The 19160-nt window shown below is 50.5% G+C and overlaps 1 protein-coding gene across 4 annotated transcripts in view; it reads left to right on the top strand.

The window, feature by feature from the left end:
• Positions 1 to 19160, top strand: part of TBX5 (T-box transcription factor 5) — a 44728-nt gene that overhangs the window by 8468 nt on the left and 17100 nt on the right. For all 4 annotated transcript variants that reach the window (XM_038152737.1, XM_038152735.1, XM_038152736.1 and 1 more), the window contains 5 exons: positions 882 to 976; positions 3491 to 3610; positions 4709 to 4856; positions 6849 to 7001; positions 15287 to 15378. In XM_038152737.1, coding sequence (XP_038008665.1) covers positions 882 to 976; positions 3491 to 3610; positions 4709 to 4856; positions 6849 to 7001; positions 15287 to 15378 — 608 coding nt within the window. The remainder of the gene's footprint in view (positions 1 to 881; positions 977 to 3490; positions 3611 to 4708; positions 4857 to 6848; positions 7002 to 15286; positions 15379 to 19160) is intronic.

Genomic DNA, 19160 nt, shown 5'->3' with positions numbered 1-19160 from the left:
ACTTGGGGGGTCCCCAGTGCCCTCCTTCAGCCCTCGCCGCCCTGGCGCTGCCAGCACACGTGTGGCACCTCCGTGCTTCGAGCCAGCCCTCGGCTTCTCCCCGTGCTGGGGCAGCCCTGGGACGGGAGACATGCGGGCAAAGGAGATTTTCCACCGCGGTCCCCTTGGCAGGTATCCCCGATGGGGGCGGCAGGAGGCTCGGCAGGGCCAGGGTGGGCACCGGGGCCACCGGGGGTGTTTGGAAAGCGACCCCCGCAGTTTGACGGGGCTTTTTTTTTAGTGAGGGGGAGAAGCGCTTGGTTTGGCCGGGGTTGTCCCCTGCGCCTCCCAGCCCGGGTGCAGGGATGCGTGGTCCCCACGGTGGCATCTGCCCCGAGCGCAGGGCTCGCAGCTCTTGGGTGGGAAAGAGAAAACCAGGGGCGAGGGGAGCAGGGCGACACCCCACGCCGCTCTGGCCTGTAAATCACCCGTGGGACGGTGAAAATCTCCTCCGCTTGGCTCTGGGAGCAGCCGGGCCGGGGCGCCGGGGGATTTCTCCGCGAGGATGCGGTTGGAGCCGGCTCCGGGGGCTCCCTGCCATCGCCTCCCGCTCCGCGAGTCCCGCGGCCCGCAGGCTCCCGCTCCAGGCCTGCCCTAAGCAGCGTCACCGCGCTCCGGCCTGCAAACCCCTCCGGCCGCCTTTGCGGCGGGGTTATCCCGGGAATGCCCCGAGCTGCGGCCCGCGGAGCCCGGCCCTGCCCCTGCCAGCTTGCCGGCGGGGCCGTGCGGGGCCCGGCTGGCCTGACGGGGCTGTCCCCGCTGCTCTCGGGGCTGTCCCCGCTGCTCTCGGGGCTGTCCCCGCTCCGCTCGGGGCTGACGCTCTGTGCCTCCCCGCTCCGCAGGGCATGGAGGGCATCAAGGTGTTTTTGCACGAACGCGAGCTGTGGCTGAAGTTCCACGAAGTGGGCACGGAGATGATCATAACAAAGGCCGGGAGGTAAGAGCGGGGGGGCTCCGTGGTCCCCTCCGTGTTTGCGGGGACGGGGGGACACACCCGCCTGGACTGGGGGCAGCGAGCACCTCCCTGGCACGGGGACGGTCAGACCTCTCGTGTCCGAGCCTCCCCCCGTGTGTGTGCGCCACTGCCCGGCCGTGGAGAGCCCTCCCTGCCTGGAGAGAGGCGGCAGAAATTGTTTCTTCTGGCTTCTTTCTTAACCAGAACAGTTGGGTCATTAATTCCGACTTCAGGCCTTTGGAAACTTTCCAGGCGAGCGCGAGTTGCAACCACTTGGCCAAAAGGCAAACTTTGTTTAGAGCAGCTCGGTGGGCCATTATTATTATTATTATTATTATTATTATTATTATTATTATTATTATTGCAATTTGGCTCTTCTGCTTCCCCCCCCCCCCCCCCCCGAAGTTTTATGCCGTTTTACAGCGTTTTTTAATTTATTTTTGCTCACTCTGGAGCGAATATTCCCATCTCAGCCACTTCACCCCTTTTAAAAGTCTAGGCGGCCTTAAGCTACTGTTTATAGAGAGGTAACAAGGCTGTTTAGATGCAGAGATAGATGCGTCGGCAAATAAATATGTGGGTGTATTTCTCTGCGGGTGTTTATCTGGGTGGGTGTGCAGAAAAATATGCAGCCTTGCAAATCCAACTTTATTGGGGTTTAATCGATTCCATGTCCGGCTGTGTGAACCTGACCCGCAGATATTTATGTGTGGACGTGGGTATTTTTAGGGGATTTTACATTATCCTGGATATTAACGTGGTGGAGGGTGGTTAAATTGAAGCGTGGCCAGCGAGACGCAGTAAAAGAGTCTCTCCAGTCCTATCAACAAATTGGGGGCAGCCCGAGGGAAGATTTTTCGTTGTGCTTTTCAATTGGAATCCTTGGAGAAAAAGGGAAAAAGCCTCCACGTGTAGGAATAGTTTTAGATTGTAAGGACACAATCAACAAGGCAGAATCAAACTTTCATTTTGCTCCGTCAGCTGGTGTTTGTTGTGGTCTTCCAAAATTTGCCTGAAGAGGGTGGGGGAAAATAAATATCGAGCTGGTTGGATAAAGTTTTAGCGAATAGATCTCGCCTTCCCCTTGAACCTCGCTGCTGCGAAAATGGATTTGAAAGGGGTTTGTGGCCAAGGGGACATGGGATGAAGTCGGTGATGGGATCTCCCGAAAAAAAACCCGGCTCACAGGGACAAAAAAAAAAAAATAATAAAAAAAAAATCCAACTCTCGAAGGGAGACAGAAACCACCTTGCAGAAATTTCAAACAAAAATCTCTGTGGACAGAGATCTCATCTGGAGAGCAATAAAAGAGACATTTACAGGCAGGGGCTCGAGGGGAGATGCGGGCTCGGTTTCCTTCTTTATATCATTGCCCGTGGTTCTCGTTGAAGTCCCTGGTCCTGCTGCTCAGGTGTTTTCGACGGAATTACAGATTAATCTCCAGGCGGAATTTGGTTTCTTCTCCCTTAAAAAGTTTAAGTTCAACACCCGCTTCCTTCGTTGGGCGCTTTTCGCTCCCCTTCAACTTTTTAGAACCGAATTAAAGCCCAGCCCAGGTGCCCTATGGCAGCGATAAGATCCCGAGCAGAGCCCGGTATTTTTAGAGGTGTGGCACTTTTTTTTCCTTTTTTTTTTTTTTTTCTTTTTTTTTGTGTTTATGCGTGTTTTAAGTCCAGGGCTCCATTTTCATCTGCTTTATTTTTAAATATTTGGAAAGCTCGAACTAAAATAACAGCAGCGGTTTAAGCGCCTGCCTTGGAATGGAAAATATTTCGAAAAGCCTTGTGTGTATCCGAGGGTTTCCAAGGATTTGTCAGGTGTGTTTGCCGCTGTCTCGGGGTGATCGCACGGCTGTTCACAGATTTTTCTCTTACACCTGAGAGCGTGCAGGTTTCTTGCTCCGTATCTGTCCTTAGAACCTCAAGGTGTCCATATAAATGCATTTTAAAATGTTTCTATTTCTACATATGTAATATATGAGAATATATTTCTATAAACATATACATTTGTAGAAAGATATACAAATATAACTTTTATAGAAATATCTATATTATAACTTTTAAAATAAAACTCTTTTTTTGGGCTAATTTCCTGTCCTGTTCCAGCGGTTTATGGAGGGAGGGAAGTAACTCGCTTCCAAAAGTTCTCACGCTCTGATTTGTTCAAAAAAAAGGAGATTCAAAGCCTTGGTGAAAGAAATAATTAGTAAAAATACAAATAGACGAGCAGACACACGAGGAAGTGAATAAACAAACCCGCCAGCCTCGAAATTCCGATTTCGCTTTGATAAATCACCCGGTTCGCCTCGGATGGGACCCAGCAGCACCCAGACTTGTCCCACACACCAAGGGGACGGTGGGGAAGATCCACCTGGGAACGAGGTTAACAAAAGTGAAATGTTCCCCCTCAGTGTCTTTTCCTCGCACACAGAGAAAACCACCCTGGCAAACTCTGCTTTTATACTTTTATTTATTTATTTATTTATTTCTTCAACAGGCGAATGTTCCCCAGTTACAAAGTGAAGGTCACTGGACTCAATCCAAAGACGAAGTACATCCTGTTGATGGATATCGTACCGGCGGATGACCACAGATACAAATTCGCGGATAATAAATGGTAGGCACGCGTGGGGGAGAGGGGCGAGACCTCTGGGGCTGCCCGGGGTGGTGTGGGGGGAGAAATCCTTCAATCAGCGCTCCGTCCTTCTTTTTCCGTGCAAAATGTTGGGCTGCAGGAGCCTCACCTGGGTGTTCCCCCAGCCCCTGGGGGAGAAATGCACCCGAAAAAAAAAAGGAAAAACCGCAGGAATTCTGTCGCAATTAACGAATCCTGCCTGACAATGAGATTATTTGCTATCGTGGTGCTGATGGTTTAATTATATTAAGGAAGGGAATATCGCCGGGCAGGAAAATCTTTAAGGATTGGTGCTTTGCTCCTGGCCGCTAATTAGAGAAAGGGGGAAGGATGGGGTTAAACGGGCGAGCGGCGAGAGCCATCTCCAACGGGAAAGGTGCCAAAGAGCTCGGCAATTCCCCGAGCCAGCCATGCTAGAAATACCTTTTCTCCCCGGCACGGGGTACCTGGCTGGGAGGGGACGGAGGGGCAGCTGGAACCCACGGGAGGAACCCGGGAGGGGACGGACGGGGAACAGGAGACCCAGGAAGGGATGGACGGGGAGCAGGAACCCCAGGAGGGGATGGAAGGGGAGCAGGAACCCCAGGAGGGGATGGACGGGGAGCAGGAACCCACGGGAAGGGATGGACGGGGAGCAGGAACCCACGGGAAGGGATGGACGGGGAGCAGGAACACCAGGAGGGGATGGAAGGGGAGCAGGAACCCCAGGAGGGGATGGAAGGGGAGCAGGAACCCCAGGAGGGGATGGAAGGGGAGCAGGAACCCCAGGAGGGGATGGCAGGAGCAGAAGCCCACGGGAAGGGACTGAAGGGAGCAGGAGCCCCAGGAGGGGATGGAAGGGAGCAGAAGCGCACGGGAAGGGATGGACGGGGAGCAGGAGCCCCAGGAGGGGATTGCCGGGGGGCAGGAGCCCACGGGAGGGGACTGAAAGGAGCAGGAGCCCCAGGAGGGGATGGCCGGGGGGCAGGAGCCCACGGGAGGGGACTGAAGGGAGCAGGAGCCCCAGGAGGGGATGGCCGGGGGGCAGGAGCCCATGGGCCGTCCCCACGCGGCCGCAGCTCAGCCCCGTGTCCCACGCAGGTCGGTGACAGGCAAGGCAGAGCCGGCCATGCCCGGCAGGCTGTACGTGCACCCCGATTCCCCCGCTACCGGAGCGCACTGGATGAGGCAGCTGGTTTCCTTCCAGAAGCTCAAACTCACTAACAACCACCTGGATCCCTTCGGACATGTAAGTACCAGGGCTAGGACAACGGCATCGTGCATCCATGGGGGCTGTCCCCTGCCGCCGAGGTCGTGCCAGTGTTGCCCAGCCTCAAACCCCGGGCTGCTGGGGTGTGATTGCACCCCTAAGAGAGCGGGATGAACCCCACTGAGCACCCCCCAAAAATGGAAGCATGAACCTTAAAGCCGGGTTGTTTGGTGGGAATTGATGACAGACCCCCGGGGCCTGGAGCTGGCGAGTGGGTGAAACTCTCCTGGCGTGGCTGAGGATTTGGTCACTCTGATTTTAATCGCATGCGGAGTCCCCAATCGTTAAAATCCACCCGCTGCCTCCGGGAATTTGCCCAACAGGTAAAATCAATCAGGCATAATTAGCGGAGGAAATAGGACCTAAAACGATGTGGATCCCTCGATTGGGAAAAAAAAAAAAAAAGAAAAAAAAAAGAAAAAGGAAAAGTAACAATAATTAAAGACAATTAGAGAAATTGAAGTCCCACTAGAACTTCTTGGGCGTTAAAAAAGTCTTTGCGAGACTCGTGGGGCCGTGAAAATTTGTGTGAATTCTGCAGCCAGGAACAGCTCTCCTTCAAAGGTCTCCAAAGATATGAGTTCCTCTGAGCAAATATATATGTGCATGTACGAATAAAATATATATATGTGTGTATATATAAAATATATAATTGAACGAATATGTGACTCTAGATCCCGCCAGCCCTTTCCAAGAGTGGGTTGTTCTCCAGTCTCGTTTCAGCATTTCAGTTTCATTTTTCCCAAGATGTTCTTTTTTTTTCTTCTTCGCTTTTTAATGATAAATTTACCTCGCCCACGTGGTAGCCAAGAAGTGAGAGGACTTTAGGGGAGAGCAGCCAGCGGAGTCCCCAGCCCACCCCAATGCTGAGCATCATTTACAAGCTCTCCTTTGCACCTCGATTTGCGGGGGTTGATTTCCTTTTTCTTGTTAGAATTCGAATTTTATTTTAATTCTAATTGAGCTGAGCGCAGAAGGGGTTTGCAAGGGCTGCTTCCCAGGGATCAGGACCTTTCCTGCGGGAAGGGGGAGGGAAGCAGCGCAGCCGGGGGAACCCATCCCACCCCTGGGGTGCTTTGGGGGAGAAGGGGGGGATCCGGCCCGGGGGAAAGGAGCCAGTCATCCCCGCTGGGAACAGGCGGCTCTAGGGACAAAGTCCCTCCAAACAAACCGAAGACGCTGAGGGGACAATAAGGGACTTCAGAGGAAGAACTGCGCCAGGAGCCTCTCAATTAGAGTCGCCGTAATGAAATTAAAAACCATTAGATCGTTCACCGTTGATGTCTACGACTTTCCTGGATGTCAAAGCAATTTGCTTAAACCCCCGGGACGGGGGAGGCGGCGGCGGGACGCGCTGCGTCTCGCTGTCGCCAGGGTCCGGCAGTCATTATCGGGCCCGAGCGGCCCCCCGCCGCCGCCGCCGCCCCCTATCCTCCCCCGAGATTAAGCCGGTACCGAGCAGGGCCCGCTCTTTATCTGACACACCGCCACGGCCCCGCGCGGCTCCGCCACCCTTCCCTGCGGGTGGCTGGCGGGAGGGATGTCCCTAAACCCCCAAATCCCTCCAGCTCTCTTCCCTCGCTCTTTACCCCCCTGCGATGGGATGGGGATGTTGAGGTGCCCCCATTTGCCCCCATCACGTACTGGGGGCACAGCTCTGGCCCCTCAGGTGTTTGTGTGGACGGAGCAGGGCTGGGGAGGAGGGAGCAGTGAGGAAGCACCTTTGACAGCACCTCCCGGCCCTGCTGGGCTCCCAAACTTCTGGCTCCCAAGTTTCTGGAGAGATCCGTGCCCCTGCCCCAGCACCTCCATCTGCCCTTCGAAGGGGGTCCTGAAAAGGGCAAACATTTTGGGGAAGGGGCTGCGGGTTCCTGCTGGGGTGCGTCCTTCTCCTCCCCTGGGAAGGGGGCATGCGCCGTGCTGTGCCCCCTCCATTCCCACGGGATGTCATCTCCTTCTCCCCCTGCCCAGATCATCCTGAATTCCATGCACAAATACCAGCCCCGGCTTCATATCGTGAAAGCGGACGAGAACAATGGCTTCGGCTCCAAGAACACCGCCTTCTGCACCCACGTCTTCCCGGAGACCGCCTTCATCGCCGTCACCTCCTACCAAAACCACAAGGTGAGGGGCTGGGCCGGCCGGGCTGGCCTCGGCAACCACATCCCGCTCCTTCCCTCTTCCTGAGACACTCAGCCCCTCTTCCATCCCTACTTCTTTTTTCACCCCTTCTTTTCCTTTCCTTCCTTCTCTTTTTTCTTTCCTTCTCTCTCCTTTCCCCCTCCTTTTTCTTCTCCGTTCCCCTTCTCCATTCCCTTTCCCCCTTTCTGTTCTCTTTGTCTCCTTCCTTTTCTTCTCCTTTTCCCCTTGTCCTTTCTTCTTCTACCCTCCCCTCCCTGTACTTTCCCTTTCCTTCCTTCTTTCTCTTCCCCTTTCTTTCCTTTCCTTGTCCCCTTCTTTTTCCTCTCCTTGTCCCCTTGTCCTTTCTTCTGGTCCTTTCCTGTCCCTTGCCCATTTTCCTCCTCCCTTCCCCTTTCCCCTCTCCCATCCCCATCCCATCCCCTCTGTTATTCCTGGCCACACAAAGCATCCAAAGCCACCTCGGGGCGAGCCGGGGAGGGGGAATGAGCTCACCAGGATGCTTTGCTCACACGGAGACGACCAACCGAGGAAGTTTGCTTTATCTTCCCCCCTCCCCATGGGTCAAAGGCTCCTAATCTGGAGCAGGGAGCCGGGCGCTCCTCTCCGCGGCCGGGCGCTGATAACCCGGCTGCCCACGGAGGGAGGCCCGGGCAGGAAAGGGAGGCTCAGCTCCCGAGATCAGGCAAACAAAGCACGAAAAGAACGGGATGGGTTTGCCTTCTGCTGGAATAGAAAAGGGTTGGGTGGAATAAGGGTTTTCTTGGGGCTGTCGCTGCCCCTCTGTGAGGAGCCCGCTGCTCCTGCTCCTTCCCTGCTTGGGTTTGGACTTCTCCACCCAGCAGGGGAGGAGGAGGAGGAGGAAGGCTGAGTGTTGAAGGCAGAGTGGTTCTCCACAGATGGATGAGGGATGTCTTTCACTAACTGTCTCTAGCCACAGCCCCAGGAAAACTCAATTTCTTTCAGCAAAAAAGCAAATTCCTCTCCTAATCACATAAAAAGCACTTACTATAAACTTGTACTTACAGGCAGGTAGGATGGCTCCTTTGTACCTGACAGAATAATTGTTTCTCAAACAGAGAAATGTCATTTAACACCCCAAAGAAATCCTGGATTCTTTCCTGGAAATGCAGGTTCCTAAACCTGTGTAAAATGATTGCATTTCCTCCATCCATCAGCTGACCAGCAAGTTGCAGAGAGCAGAGCTGGGCTGGAGAAGAAAGAGTGTTCCACCATAACTAGGGAGAAAGGGAAATAATTCCCTGCCCTTTAAAATAGGAGCTGCTGGCATGGCTGGGACAAGCAAACTGAATCCAAACCGAGTGTTTGCCAAATTATGCCTTAAATTATAACTCCACTGTGGATGCTATAAAATCAAGTTTAACTTCTGCTTGATGGATTTGCAGAAAGAATATAATATTAATAGAAGCGGGAGTTAATAAAACAGGACACACTGCCTGATTTAAAGGCATTTCCCGAGCAGAAAACAGACGTGAATGGAACTGCTCTCCTTTGAAGAAAAATGGGGCTGGTTTATAGGAAAAGAAATGATCATGCAAATAAAATAAAAGCAAAGCAGGAACATGTAAGTACAGTAGTTTGGGAAAACTGCCATGCTAGGAGGAGCAGGAATATTTGATTGCAAATCAGTAACATCTGTGTGATAAGAAATGACATCTGCGTATCTGACACAGGCAGGAATCCCCACAGACACACCAGGACACATTTTACGCACCCCTGACATGTTTTACAGGCTCTGACATCCCTCTGCCCCCTGACACACACATTCCTCCCCGTGCCGCTTGGAATCAGTGGGGCAACAGGGGAAGAGTGGCTGTAACCCCAAGATAAAATCCCAATTGGAAAAGATAGAGCCATAAAAATAAACCAGGGGATGATCTTCCCTAAATGGCGTCTCCCTGCAGGGAAGGGAATAAAAGTTGCAGCTCACCGCAGCGCAGACAGGGAATGATATTGGGGTTGATGCAAATGCCAAGGAGAAACACCCTCCAGCTGAGGTGGGTGAAACTGGGTTGGGGTCTTTTCCACCAGCTGAAGCCTGAACTCAGCTTTCACAGCTGAGAAATTGCTTGGAAAACCAGATTTCCCTCTTGTAACACAGGCTGCATTTCCCTCTGTCAGAAAGGATGGCAGCCCTCCACATGTGGGGCATCTCCAGCTCTTGCTGTCAGTGCACTGCTGATTTTTCCCCATTTTTCTCTCTCACCTGTAGCTCATCCCTCACGCAATCATTCCCATCCACCCCACCCAGCCTCTGACATATTTTACAGAGTTTTATATACCCGTGTATTTTGCACACACACACAAATTCATCCCTTCATGGGGTTTAGGTTTCAAGATCTCTGTTAGAGCTGAATTCTATTACAGAATGAATTGTGTGACTCACCCCAAAATGCATTTGAGTCCATGCTTACACAGCTTATAGAAATACCTGCCGTGTTCCAGACAGATCAATTTATTTCAAGAGCACAGCTGCAATCCCAGTGCAGGGCTTGTGCTTATTTCCCCCGATATTTTAGACAGCCTGAAAAGATATTTAAGCACCCTGGGATCTCCCTCTCCTCAGTCCTACTCCCCAGAAAAAGGCTTAAGCTACGAAGAGAGTTTTGGTGAAGTTTTCAGGGTGGCTGTCAGCAGCTCCATTGGTCACCTCCCCCCTCTCTGCTACCCTTAGAAACACCCCAGAAATACCGAGGTGTTAAAAAGGGTCACATGCACATTTCATTTCCTTGCCATTTACACAATGGGTGCTTGCAATCAAGTTGATTCCCAAATATTAACTTTCCTGCAGTTAAGCAGCATTTTGCTGTAGCTTAAATCATTGTGTTACTGGCTCGTATTTATTAGGTATGAGCTCTCTGCTTAGGACCAGGAAATGAACCTAATAGACAGAAATAATTAAGGTTCTACCCTCACGAGTGTTCTTTCAAAAGCAAGAATTCACAACAATTATTCTCATTAATTTTTACAACCTACTTTCCCCCTTAGCTGGACTGGGGCTTTATATTGGTTCCCCCTGCTCAGGATATCCGGTTTTATGCTGATGTTTTTTCCCCCCCACCCTAAGTTATTTAACATACTTGGTAGCCAAAATTCCTTTAAGGAAATGTTAGCCCTGGGTGGGAAGTTACAGGCACCCAGAAATGCTGTGTGCACCAGGGAGGAGCAGGGCAGGGCATGGCTGAAGACTGGGTTCACTGCCAGATACCTGGTGGGATTTCTGAATAGAGAGGTTCATCCTTTCCCTAAGAGGACCCAGTGCTAAAATCATGCTGGTGAGTCAGCTGGTGTCCATTCTGGGAGTTCTGGAGAGCTGCCTGTCCCCTCTGAGCATGTGGCTTCTTGGCACTGTCTTTGAGGGCTGGAGGTGGGCAGGTCCTTGGCTGTGGGTTTTTTCCTCCTGGGAGCTCCATTTTCCTTGTCTTAGGTTGCAGGTGGCCACCTCCACCACTTCAGCAGAGACCACCAGTGTGGTGGCCTGGCTGGCATCTCATGGGATTCCCCTGTGCAGCCCCCCCAGGCTCTCCCTGCCCTGCCTGGGGTTACTGCCCCTGTGGTTCTCCACCTGGTTGGCAAGAGGGGACAGCCCCTCTCCTTACCCTGGGCAGACTCTTCTACAAAGAGGGGTCCCCCAAGTGCTGGGAGAGACAGAGCTCCCTGGGGCTCAGCAAGGTGCTCTTCATCACCAGACCTGGTGGCTTCTGTGCAGTCCTGGGGCACCTGAGGATGGCAGGGAGCTGTTGCTCCCTCCCTGACCCTCTCTGGGGCTCCTCATGATCCTTACTGCTGCTCCAGGCCTTGGTGGGACAGTGCTTCCACCCAGGGGTCTCATGCCCTTCACAACTCTGGCTGAACCAGCCTTGTCTCCTTCTGTCCCCAGTCCTGTCCCTGCTCCCTGCCAGCCCTGGGATGGGGTGCTCAGCCAGCCCCAAGAGCCTGGACCCTTTTGGTCCTGAAAGCAGCCCCTCTCCTCAAGCTTGGCCAAGACTCCCTCTGGATCTGGCATCCATCCTCCCTGCAGACTCATCTCCTTCTCCCAAAACTCTGTGCCAGGTTTCTCTTTCCATCCTTGGTCCTTGTGTCCCAGTTTAAGGCTCTCATTCCAGCATCTCCAACCAGCCTCCCAGTCCCTCCCATTTCCTTCACTGTCTTTGGGTTCAGCATCTTCTCCCTTCTGCCAGCAATTCTCTCCCCTCCCTTCTCCTGGGGCTCTGAGTCCCAGCTCCTCATCCAGCTCCTCTGCTTGGCCCAGATCTCCCTGGGCTCAGCAGGCTCCTTGTCTGCATCTGTTTCTCTCCTCTCCACTCCTCTGGTTTGGCTTACTCCTCCATCCTGCCCTGGTTCCCACCTGGGCTATGTGAGGGCCTGGGAGAAGAAGTCTCTGTGCTCTGGAGCCCCAGGGGAGCCTCCTGTGGCTCCCAGCACTGCCAGCTCCAGCGGTGGCACAGCTACTGGTCCCTCTCTGCCACCCTGAGCAGGACCACAGCCACCTGCAGGCCAGGGAGAACTGGATCCCCATGGAAAGGGGAGGTCTGTGTGCTCCGCACTTCTCAAGGGTGACCACCTGCACCTCTTCATCACTAAATGGTGATTTCCAACCCCCAATCAGTTTTAAGTTGTCCAAGCAGACCTGAGTGAGAACTCAGAAATGAAGGATCCACATTCCTTGCAGAACATTCCTTTTCCAGAATGCCCAACCTTTCTTAGTTTCAGAAGAGCCCAAACAGATCAGGGTGAAGTGTTTCCCCTTAGCTTAATGATTAAAAAAAAAAAAAAAAAAGAAAGAAAGAAGTTGATAGCAAAATACATAAATAAAATAAAGCCCAGGGCACCTGGTGTGGAGCACATCCCCCCTAACAAAGTTTTAACTTAATTCCAACTTCTAAAGTGAGAAACAATTGAAAAAAACAATTCAGAAAAACCCTATAATGGCAAGTTCTTGATAAAGAATACAACAAAAAGGTAGTTTTGATTTTGGCCATAATGATATTCATGAGCCCTTAGGCACAAATCCCATATAAATGCATGTCCGTGGAGAAGGAAAAAGAAATAAAGCATCTTTCCTCAGCCTAACTCAATGCAAAGCTAGATTTTGTCATGCTGGAGCTAAGGATGCTATTGGGAAGGTCCCAGCAGAAGAGCTTTGTGGCCAATTAGCCCAGAGAATGGAGTGCAGGGGAGCAGCCCAGGGATTCCTTTGGGATTCCCAATTCCATTGGGAACTGTCACTTCCCATTAAGGTGAAGATGAACTCATAGGTCACACAAGCCCTAAAAAGTGGAAACCTGGGAGGCTTCCCCCTGCAAAGCTCTGCTCTCCAAGGGTTTGTGGCAGCTTCAGAAGCAGTGAAGCTTTGCTGTCAGTAACAAATACGCAAACAAAGCCCTTCAGTTTTATTGAACCTGTGCTGTACAATTCAGCCCCGGGCACTCTGTCTTAATGACCTCGCAGGACATTGTATTTTGTTTTATTTTTCATGAGGTAATTGTCATTTGACTTTCCGACAGCTTTTCTCCCCTCCTGCCCCCCCGTGAGTTATAGTCAATTAAACTCAGTTTTGCTGTGGCAAAGTTGATCCAGAAGAAGGTTATTTCCACCCCTGCGTTTGCTTTTCCACCTCTGGAATAGTTTGGAAGTCAGGCAAAAAAGTGGCCAAATGGAATATCTTCTACAGGTTATTTGCTAAAGCAGGGATACACCAACTTTTTCTCTGTTTTCTAGTTTGTTGTGTACAGTTTTGTTAAATCTGGCCTGGGCTCTCCTGGCTTTGTGGTGGCTGATGCCACGAGTTGTCACCTGGGGAAACGTTGTTCTGGGAGCTCTAATCCATCTGAAGGACACCAAAGGTAGAATTAATTCTAAACCTGTAGTCCCTGATTTTCAGATGCCTCCAATCCAGCAGATCCTTAATTTCAAGGAGGCTGAAGTTGGCCGTGATTCTCTTGGGCCTTTTGGTCACCAGCATCAACACCTTTGCTTGTAAGTGTGTTCCTCAGTGTGGGTTAGGGGACTTCTCTTCTCCTGAATCAACAGATTTGCAATATTGAGGTCCCATTTTGATATTTTGGCTGCTATTTCATGGGTCATTAAAAGCTTGAAGAATCAAACGGGGCATTCAACTGAGGGGCTTAAACGAGGGGTTGGAGCACTGCTAGTTCCTCATCCAGTGACCAGAGTGCACTGGGGACCTGTGAAGGCACTGCCACCCACCCCAGAGCCCTCTGGCAGTCCCCATCTCCCTCCCTTTATTCCAGCAGGGAGCTGAGGCTCCCAGTGCAGGCGCCTTGGTTAAAATGCCTTCGGTCAGGTTGGGATGAATCCGGTCCTTTGTGCCCTTGTGTGCTGGTGCCAATCCTATAAATCCTCACTCACTGAAGGACTTCACTTATGTGAGCAAATATTGCCATTGGGGTCGGCAAGGGAGGACAACTCCGACATTTACAGGGCTTCAGGAACATTCAAAATGTTGAATAATGCCTATTATTCATTCTAGAAGAGTCACCACCTCCAAACCGATGGGCAGCTGCTTTGCAAAATACACAGCTGGTTGTGTAATAATTCAGGGCTTTTAATTACAAAATGCACCTCTGTTTTATTGCTAGAGAATGGCTCAACTGGCAAATTGACCCCAAAAGATTGTTTGTTTAGCCTTCTCTTTGAAATCTAAAATGAGGGACAAAAAAAAGGTGCCAAAAGTGCCAAGGGCTTGTTTATGTGCTGAAGTATGGTCCTGATTTAACGGGAATGCCTGTGGAGATAAGTGTAAGTGTGGTGGGGGGCTCTGTGAGGAGTTTGGGGCTGAATGAGGCAGAAATGGCAAATAAACAAGCAGCCCTTGGAAAAAAAATATGCAAAAAGACAAGAAAAGAGCAAAATAATCTGGTTGTGCATACACCTGGCAAGGTTTGCTATTGACACTGGGCGAGCCAGATTTTCCTCTTTGGATTTTGGCAGGGAGGTGGGCCCGGTTGTTTGTGTTTGACTCAGTGAGCATGAACCTCTCTCTGTTCTCACTCCGTTGATCCTGAGCTCTTTCCTTCCCCTTGGCCAACGCTCAATGGGAAGGAAGGATGGGGTTTCCATAAAATGTGGTGAGAGGGTGAAGCTCCTCCAGTGGCAAACACGGGGTTGTCTTTCCTCCTGGTCAAGAGTCTCTCCTGATTCCTTGCTGAGAGCTCAGGCTGCCAGGCAGTGATGAAGAAAAGGGGAAAAAAAGGGAACTTTTCCCTCTTCTGCCCAAATTTTGGGGCTTTGCAGCAATATCACACCTGGTCCAGGCTCAGTCCTCTTCTGCCTAGGCACCAAAGCATTTGCATCAGATTTGGCACAGCAGAGGGAGTTTTTACGAAATCCACAGAGCAGCTGAGGGTGTTGCTGGTCCACGATGAATATTGGCTTAAATGACAAGCCCTGCTCACCAAAACCCTCAGGAGGAGTAGTGCAGGAGGGGACTGAACCTCTTGGAGCAGCACAGTCCCTTTGGGTAAGGGCATGGTCTGTCTAGAAGCTGCTTCAAATGTGAAATTTAGATGCTTTAAGAGGACCAAAGTTGAGTTTGAGGGGATTCATTTGGCTAAACTTTAGGGTCTCAAGGTAGCTCACTTAGTGAACAAACTGGAAGTGATGGGAAGACAAAAAATCCTCCAGGGTTTGATGGTCACAGGTGAAGTTGCCCTCAAAGTAAATTAGGTAATTACTCCATGCAGTGCTGTCAGCTGTGGGGCAGGATGGCAGATGCAGAGCGCCTGGAGCACATTTAGCTGGTCTGAAACACCCAAAGGGTGAGGTTCACTGGGCTGGGAGAGAAGGTGCAGGGTCTGGGAGGTGAGGCTTTGGTCTTGTCTGTGCATTGATGAGAAAATACTTGTTGGGATTTGTTCAGACCCAACTTCCATCCCTGGTCCTCAGAGCAGTGAAGGCCTTTCTGTCCCAACAGCAAAATGAAAGTAAGAACTCTCAGAAAGCAGACTTTCTCCAGAGCAAAATGTGTGTGAGCAGTCCCACATGTTAGTTATGGGACAAGCCTGGGAGAAGCGAGAGGCTATTGACAGGACATATTTTTCCTGTGGAGCATTCCAGGGAAAGGCCCATCTGGAGTGGTCAGTGCCTGAGCTGAGGGATGACTGGAGTTCCTGCAAGCTGTATTTTCCCTCCCATCCCACCTGCCTTGGGTTTAAAAACCACTGTCCCCTCTGTCCCAGGCCATGCCTTGGACTGGCCATGACCCCGTTGCGTTTCCTCCCTTTCAGATCACCCAGCTGAAGATTGAGAACAACCCCTTTGCCAAAGGCTTCCGTGGCAGCGATGACATGGAGCTCCACAGGATGTCCAGGATGCAGAGGTAAAGTGTGCCACCCTCATGGGGACCCTCCCAGGGTCACCAGAGCCACCTGGGCCACGCTTGGCACGTCCCTCGTGGCCTGGCCAGAGCCAGGACATGGTGCCACTCCCTGCCTTGGCATCTGCACGGGTGTTCTGCATCAGCTTGTTGAACTATTCCCAGGACATGGGGCCAAAATCCTGGACCCTCTGCTCCCAGGGGAATTCCTTGATTGCTGGGTGGCAGAGGCAGGACCTCACTTGTGGGATGCTGTCTTGGCCACAGGGACTTTGCATTTCTTTCAGACATGTCTCCATCCAGAACAGCCTTTAGTTTTGTACTAAACTCTCCTCTCTGAGGCTGCACGTAGACGTAGACCCATTAAAAACTTGGAGTAGCTGGGAGAAGCTCTGGCCACCAGGCTACTGTGGAAGAACTCCTGAGTGTTCCTTTCTCCCAGGTGACAGCGCTTTAAAGACAAAGCTCCCGGCCTTGTTTTGGGAGTAGGGTTTTTACTCTGGAGGTCGTGGTGGAGAGTCCCGTGCTCTGTTGTTACTGGTTTTGGAGGGGCTTTGGCAGGAGGGGAGTGTTTGCCTGCTCAGCTCTGGATGTGCAGAGCAGGAGCAGAGGTGTGCTGGTTTCAGGTTGAAGAAGGAAAGGTTAGAAAATATTGAGATCTCCAGGGCCAGATGGCTGACGAGACCTTTTAGAAATCTCAGGTTTGGCTGCAAGTACTTAAGCTGAAAACCAAGCCTAAATCTTATTTGAAAATCCTGTTTAATGTCCTTTTCTAAATGTCAGGCCCTGCTGGTAATTAACTTCATGCTTTTCCCTTCACTTGGAACTTTCTCCGCGTGTCAGGCTGCTTCCTGGTACAAATGTTTTGCAGGAATGATGCCATACCCACGATCCTAACTAAGACAGATGCAGATTCTCAAATAGAGCGTTTTCCAGGCGGGGAGGAGCCACTCAGATCCTTTATTCTCTGGCTCCTGCTGGAGGGACCTGCTTTGGGACTTTCTGATGGGAGGGTTTTTCCCACTGCCACCCAGAAGCCAGCTGTAGGCGGTCACTTCCGATTGTTGTAGTTGATGGTCTGAGCGTGGCCCTCCATAGCCAGGAAAATTGTGCTGTCAGGCACCAACTAATTCCTGCAATCCTGCAGACGCACCTGGAACCCACCCAAACTGGGCAAATGTCCTCCTGTGTACAAACATGTTCAGACTCAGCCTCAGAAAAGCCGCGATAGATGTATAAAAAAGGTATAGGCAGCACTTAATCTGCTCCATCGAAATCATCTCTGTGGGCTCCTGAATGTGCCCTGTGTTCCCTGCCTGCCCTTTCCAAGAGATCCTGGCAGGATCTGTCAATATTTATTTATTTATGGTGGCACTACCCCTTGAAATAGCTCCCCCCACGCCATGCCAGTCTCCCAGCTTCTACTGAAACTTGAGTGATGATGTGTTCTCCCCTCCAGCCAGTATTTTTTTTGCTGCCAAACCACCCTTTCATTACAGTCACTGGAAAGATTTGAAGGTTTGGATTCATGGGGGGGGTTTTTTTTGGAGCAGGAGGGAGGAGATGGAACAGGGAGGACTCTTAAAAGGGCTCAGTGCCATATGAAGAGCATGGCATCAAGCCACGCTGAGCCCGTGCTAAAAATTGATTGGCATTTTTATGCAGGGACTGCGGTTGGCGATCCAGGGAACAGAAACACTTGGAATACACAAATACACACACTCAGGCCTGGCAGGGCTGTAAGGGTTAAAATCCTTGCCTTTACTGGATAATTTCTGATGCTCATTTTAATAACTTAGCAGAGGAATGGCTGTGTGCCTTTACAAAGGTGGCATTTTTTTTTTAAGGGAGGGCAGGATAAGATGATTATAGTAAAATAAAGACCCATTCAAGGTTGCAAATATGTGCCCACCTTTGTGGGTTTTTTATGTAGATATATGAATATATTTGAAATTATATATGAAAATATATAAAACCAGTTATATATGTGAATAAATTGTAGCTATTAAAAATAGGTTGTGTCTATGAGATAAAGAACCATTCAGGCTTGAAAATGTTGCAGAACTATGCCCTGTCTTTTGTGGGTTTATATAGATTAAACATATAAATATACATTAAAATGTAACTAAATTGATATGTTATATATTTTAATGTATAAATGTATGTTTATGACGTTATTTCCCCATGATGGACCAGTCAGTCTATCCTGGTTTTAGGGGAATGATGCCCATTTATGCCCTTGGAGAATATGGTGGGATGCATTTTTAGTGCTATTCCTTCCTTATGAAAAAAGTAGCTGGAAACCCCCACATTTTTATAACAGTGCAGAGCCTTTTGTACCAGAAACTTCTGACCTGACATTCACCATGGCTTTGAGTCCATCCCTCTCCATGGCTTTCTCCTTTCCAGGGCCTCCCATATTGGTTTTTTCCTCTTATTTCCCAGAAAGATGTTGATAAGGCTGTCCAGGTAGAACTTCATTCAGGAGTGGTGTGAAGACTTTCAACAGCAGAGGATTTCACTACAAAAGAGGAGCCACGAGCTCCAGAGAGATCTAAATTCCAGTGAATGTTCATTTTCCTCCGGCTGCCTTTCCTTCCTGAAGCACAAGAGGTGCCTTCAGCAGTCTCTTTGGTAGGATGGACCCTCTGGGAACAGGAGGTTTATCAAAGCTTTCAAATTTCTGAGCATGAGGTTGAGTTTTTTACTTTATTGATTAGGGAAAATACCCCCCAAAACATTTAAAGGACGGAAAATGCATAGAGGGATGTGAGTTTTACTACGTGTGTTGGTCTGGAGCACTATGAGGGAGCAATTCTGGTCAACCCTGTAACCAGTTCTTGCTGCTCAACTGCAGCTCCTGTTGTCTGTGGTGGTTCTTCTGGAAGCTGAGGAGCTTCTGGTAGTCTGGAAGGCCCTGGATACTTTGTAATTTAATTAATTTTGTAAATTAATGCAGTTCAGCCCTTGAAGCTTCTGTTGTGAAGGTTTTTAAGGGGCATGATGATGCCATAAAATGATGGCTCTTGGCTCCCTCAGTGGGTACTCTGAGACCTTGAAAAGTGACAAAAAAGTCCAGAATGCTCCACATGACAGGGAAGAGCGACAGCACGGTCTGACGTTGCGGCTGCGTTTTCTCTGTCAAGGATCACGAGCCAGTTTGCTGCCTTTGGCATTAATCCACAGCAATCCTCTTGGCTCTAAAGGAATTATTCCAGAGATTCCCATGTGTCATCAAGAGCAGAAACAGGGCCAGGCACCGAGGATGCAAAATCAGCTCCATGAGTCAGAGCCAGCGTGACAGAGATGACAGTGCATTTTGGGGTGCCAGCAGAAGAAACGGATGAGCTCTGGTGTTCCCTGGCATTCCAAACTCCTGTTGGACTGATGGGCACCAGGCTGACTCAAGCATATCAGTCTTGGTCTGCTGCAAACCACCACGTTCTTCTTGTGTCTTCTCGCTGCATCTTTAATCCACTTCCATTTCCCAGGTTCTGGGAAATCTGAAATCTCCCAGGAGTCACCCTCTGTCTGAAATGTTTTCAGTGTGAGATTTTGCATTATAATATCTGCTGTGGAGGGGATGCTTCCCTCTAGCACACACCCCCCAGGAAATATTCCTGGTCCTGGTTGGAATGTGTTCTGTAGAATTTGACAGAATTCAGATGAAATCCAAAAGGTAGCTGGGTAGACCTCACTTTTTCACAGCTTTTTTGAAGTGAGAAAGCCACTCGAGAAACACAGGGTAGCTGTCACTGACCTTCCTCTAAGGATCTCAGCAGCAG

This window comes from Motacilla alba, chromosome 15 (assembly GCF_015832195.1).
Source record: "Motacilla alba alba isolate MOTALB_02 chromosome 15, Motacilla_alba_V1.0_pri, whole genome shotgun sequence".
Taxonomy (NCBI): Eukaryota; Metazoa; Chordata; class Aves; order Passeriformes; family Motacillidae; genus Motacilla; species Motacilla alba.
The sequence above is the reverse complement of the archived record's forward strand: the minus strand, read 5'-3'. Positions and strand labels throughout refer to the sequence as shown.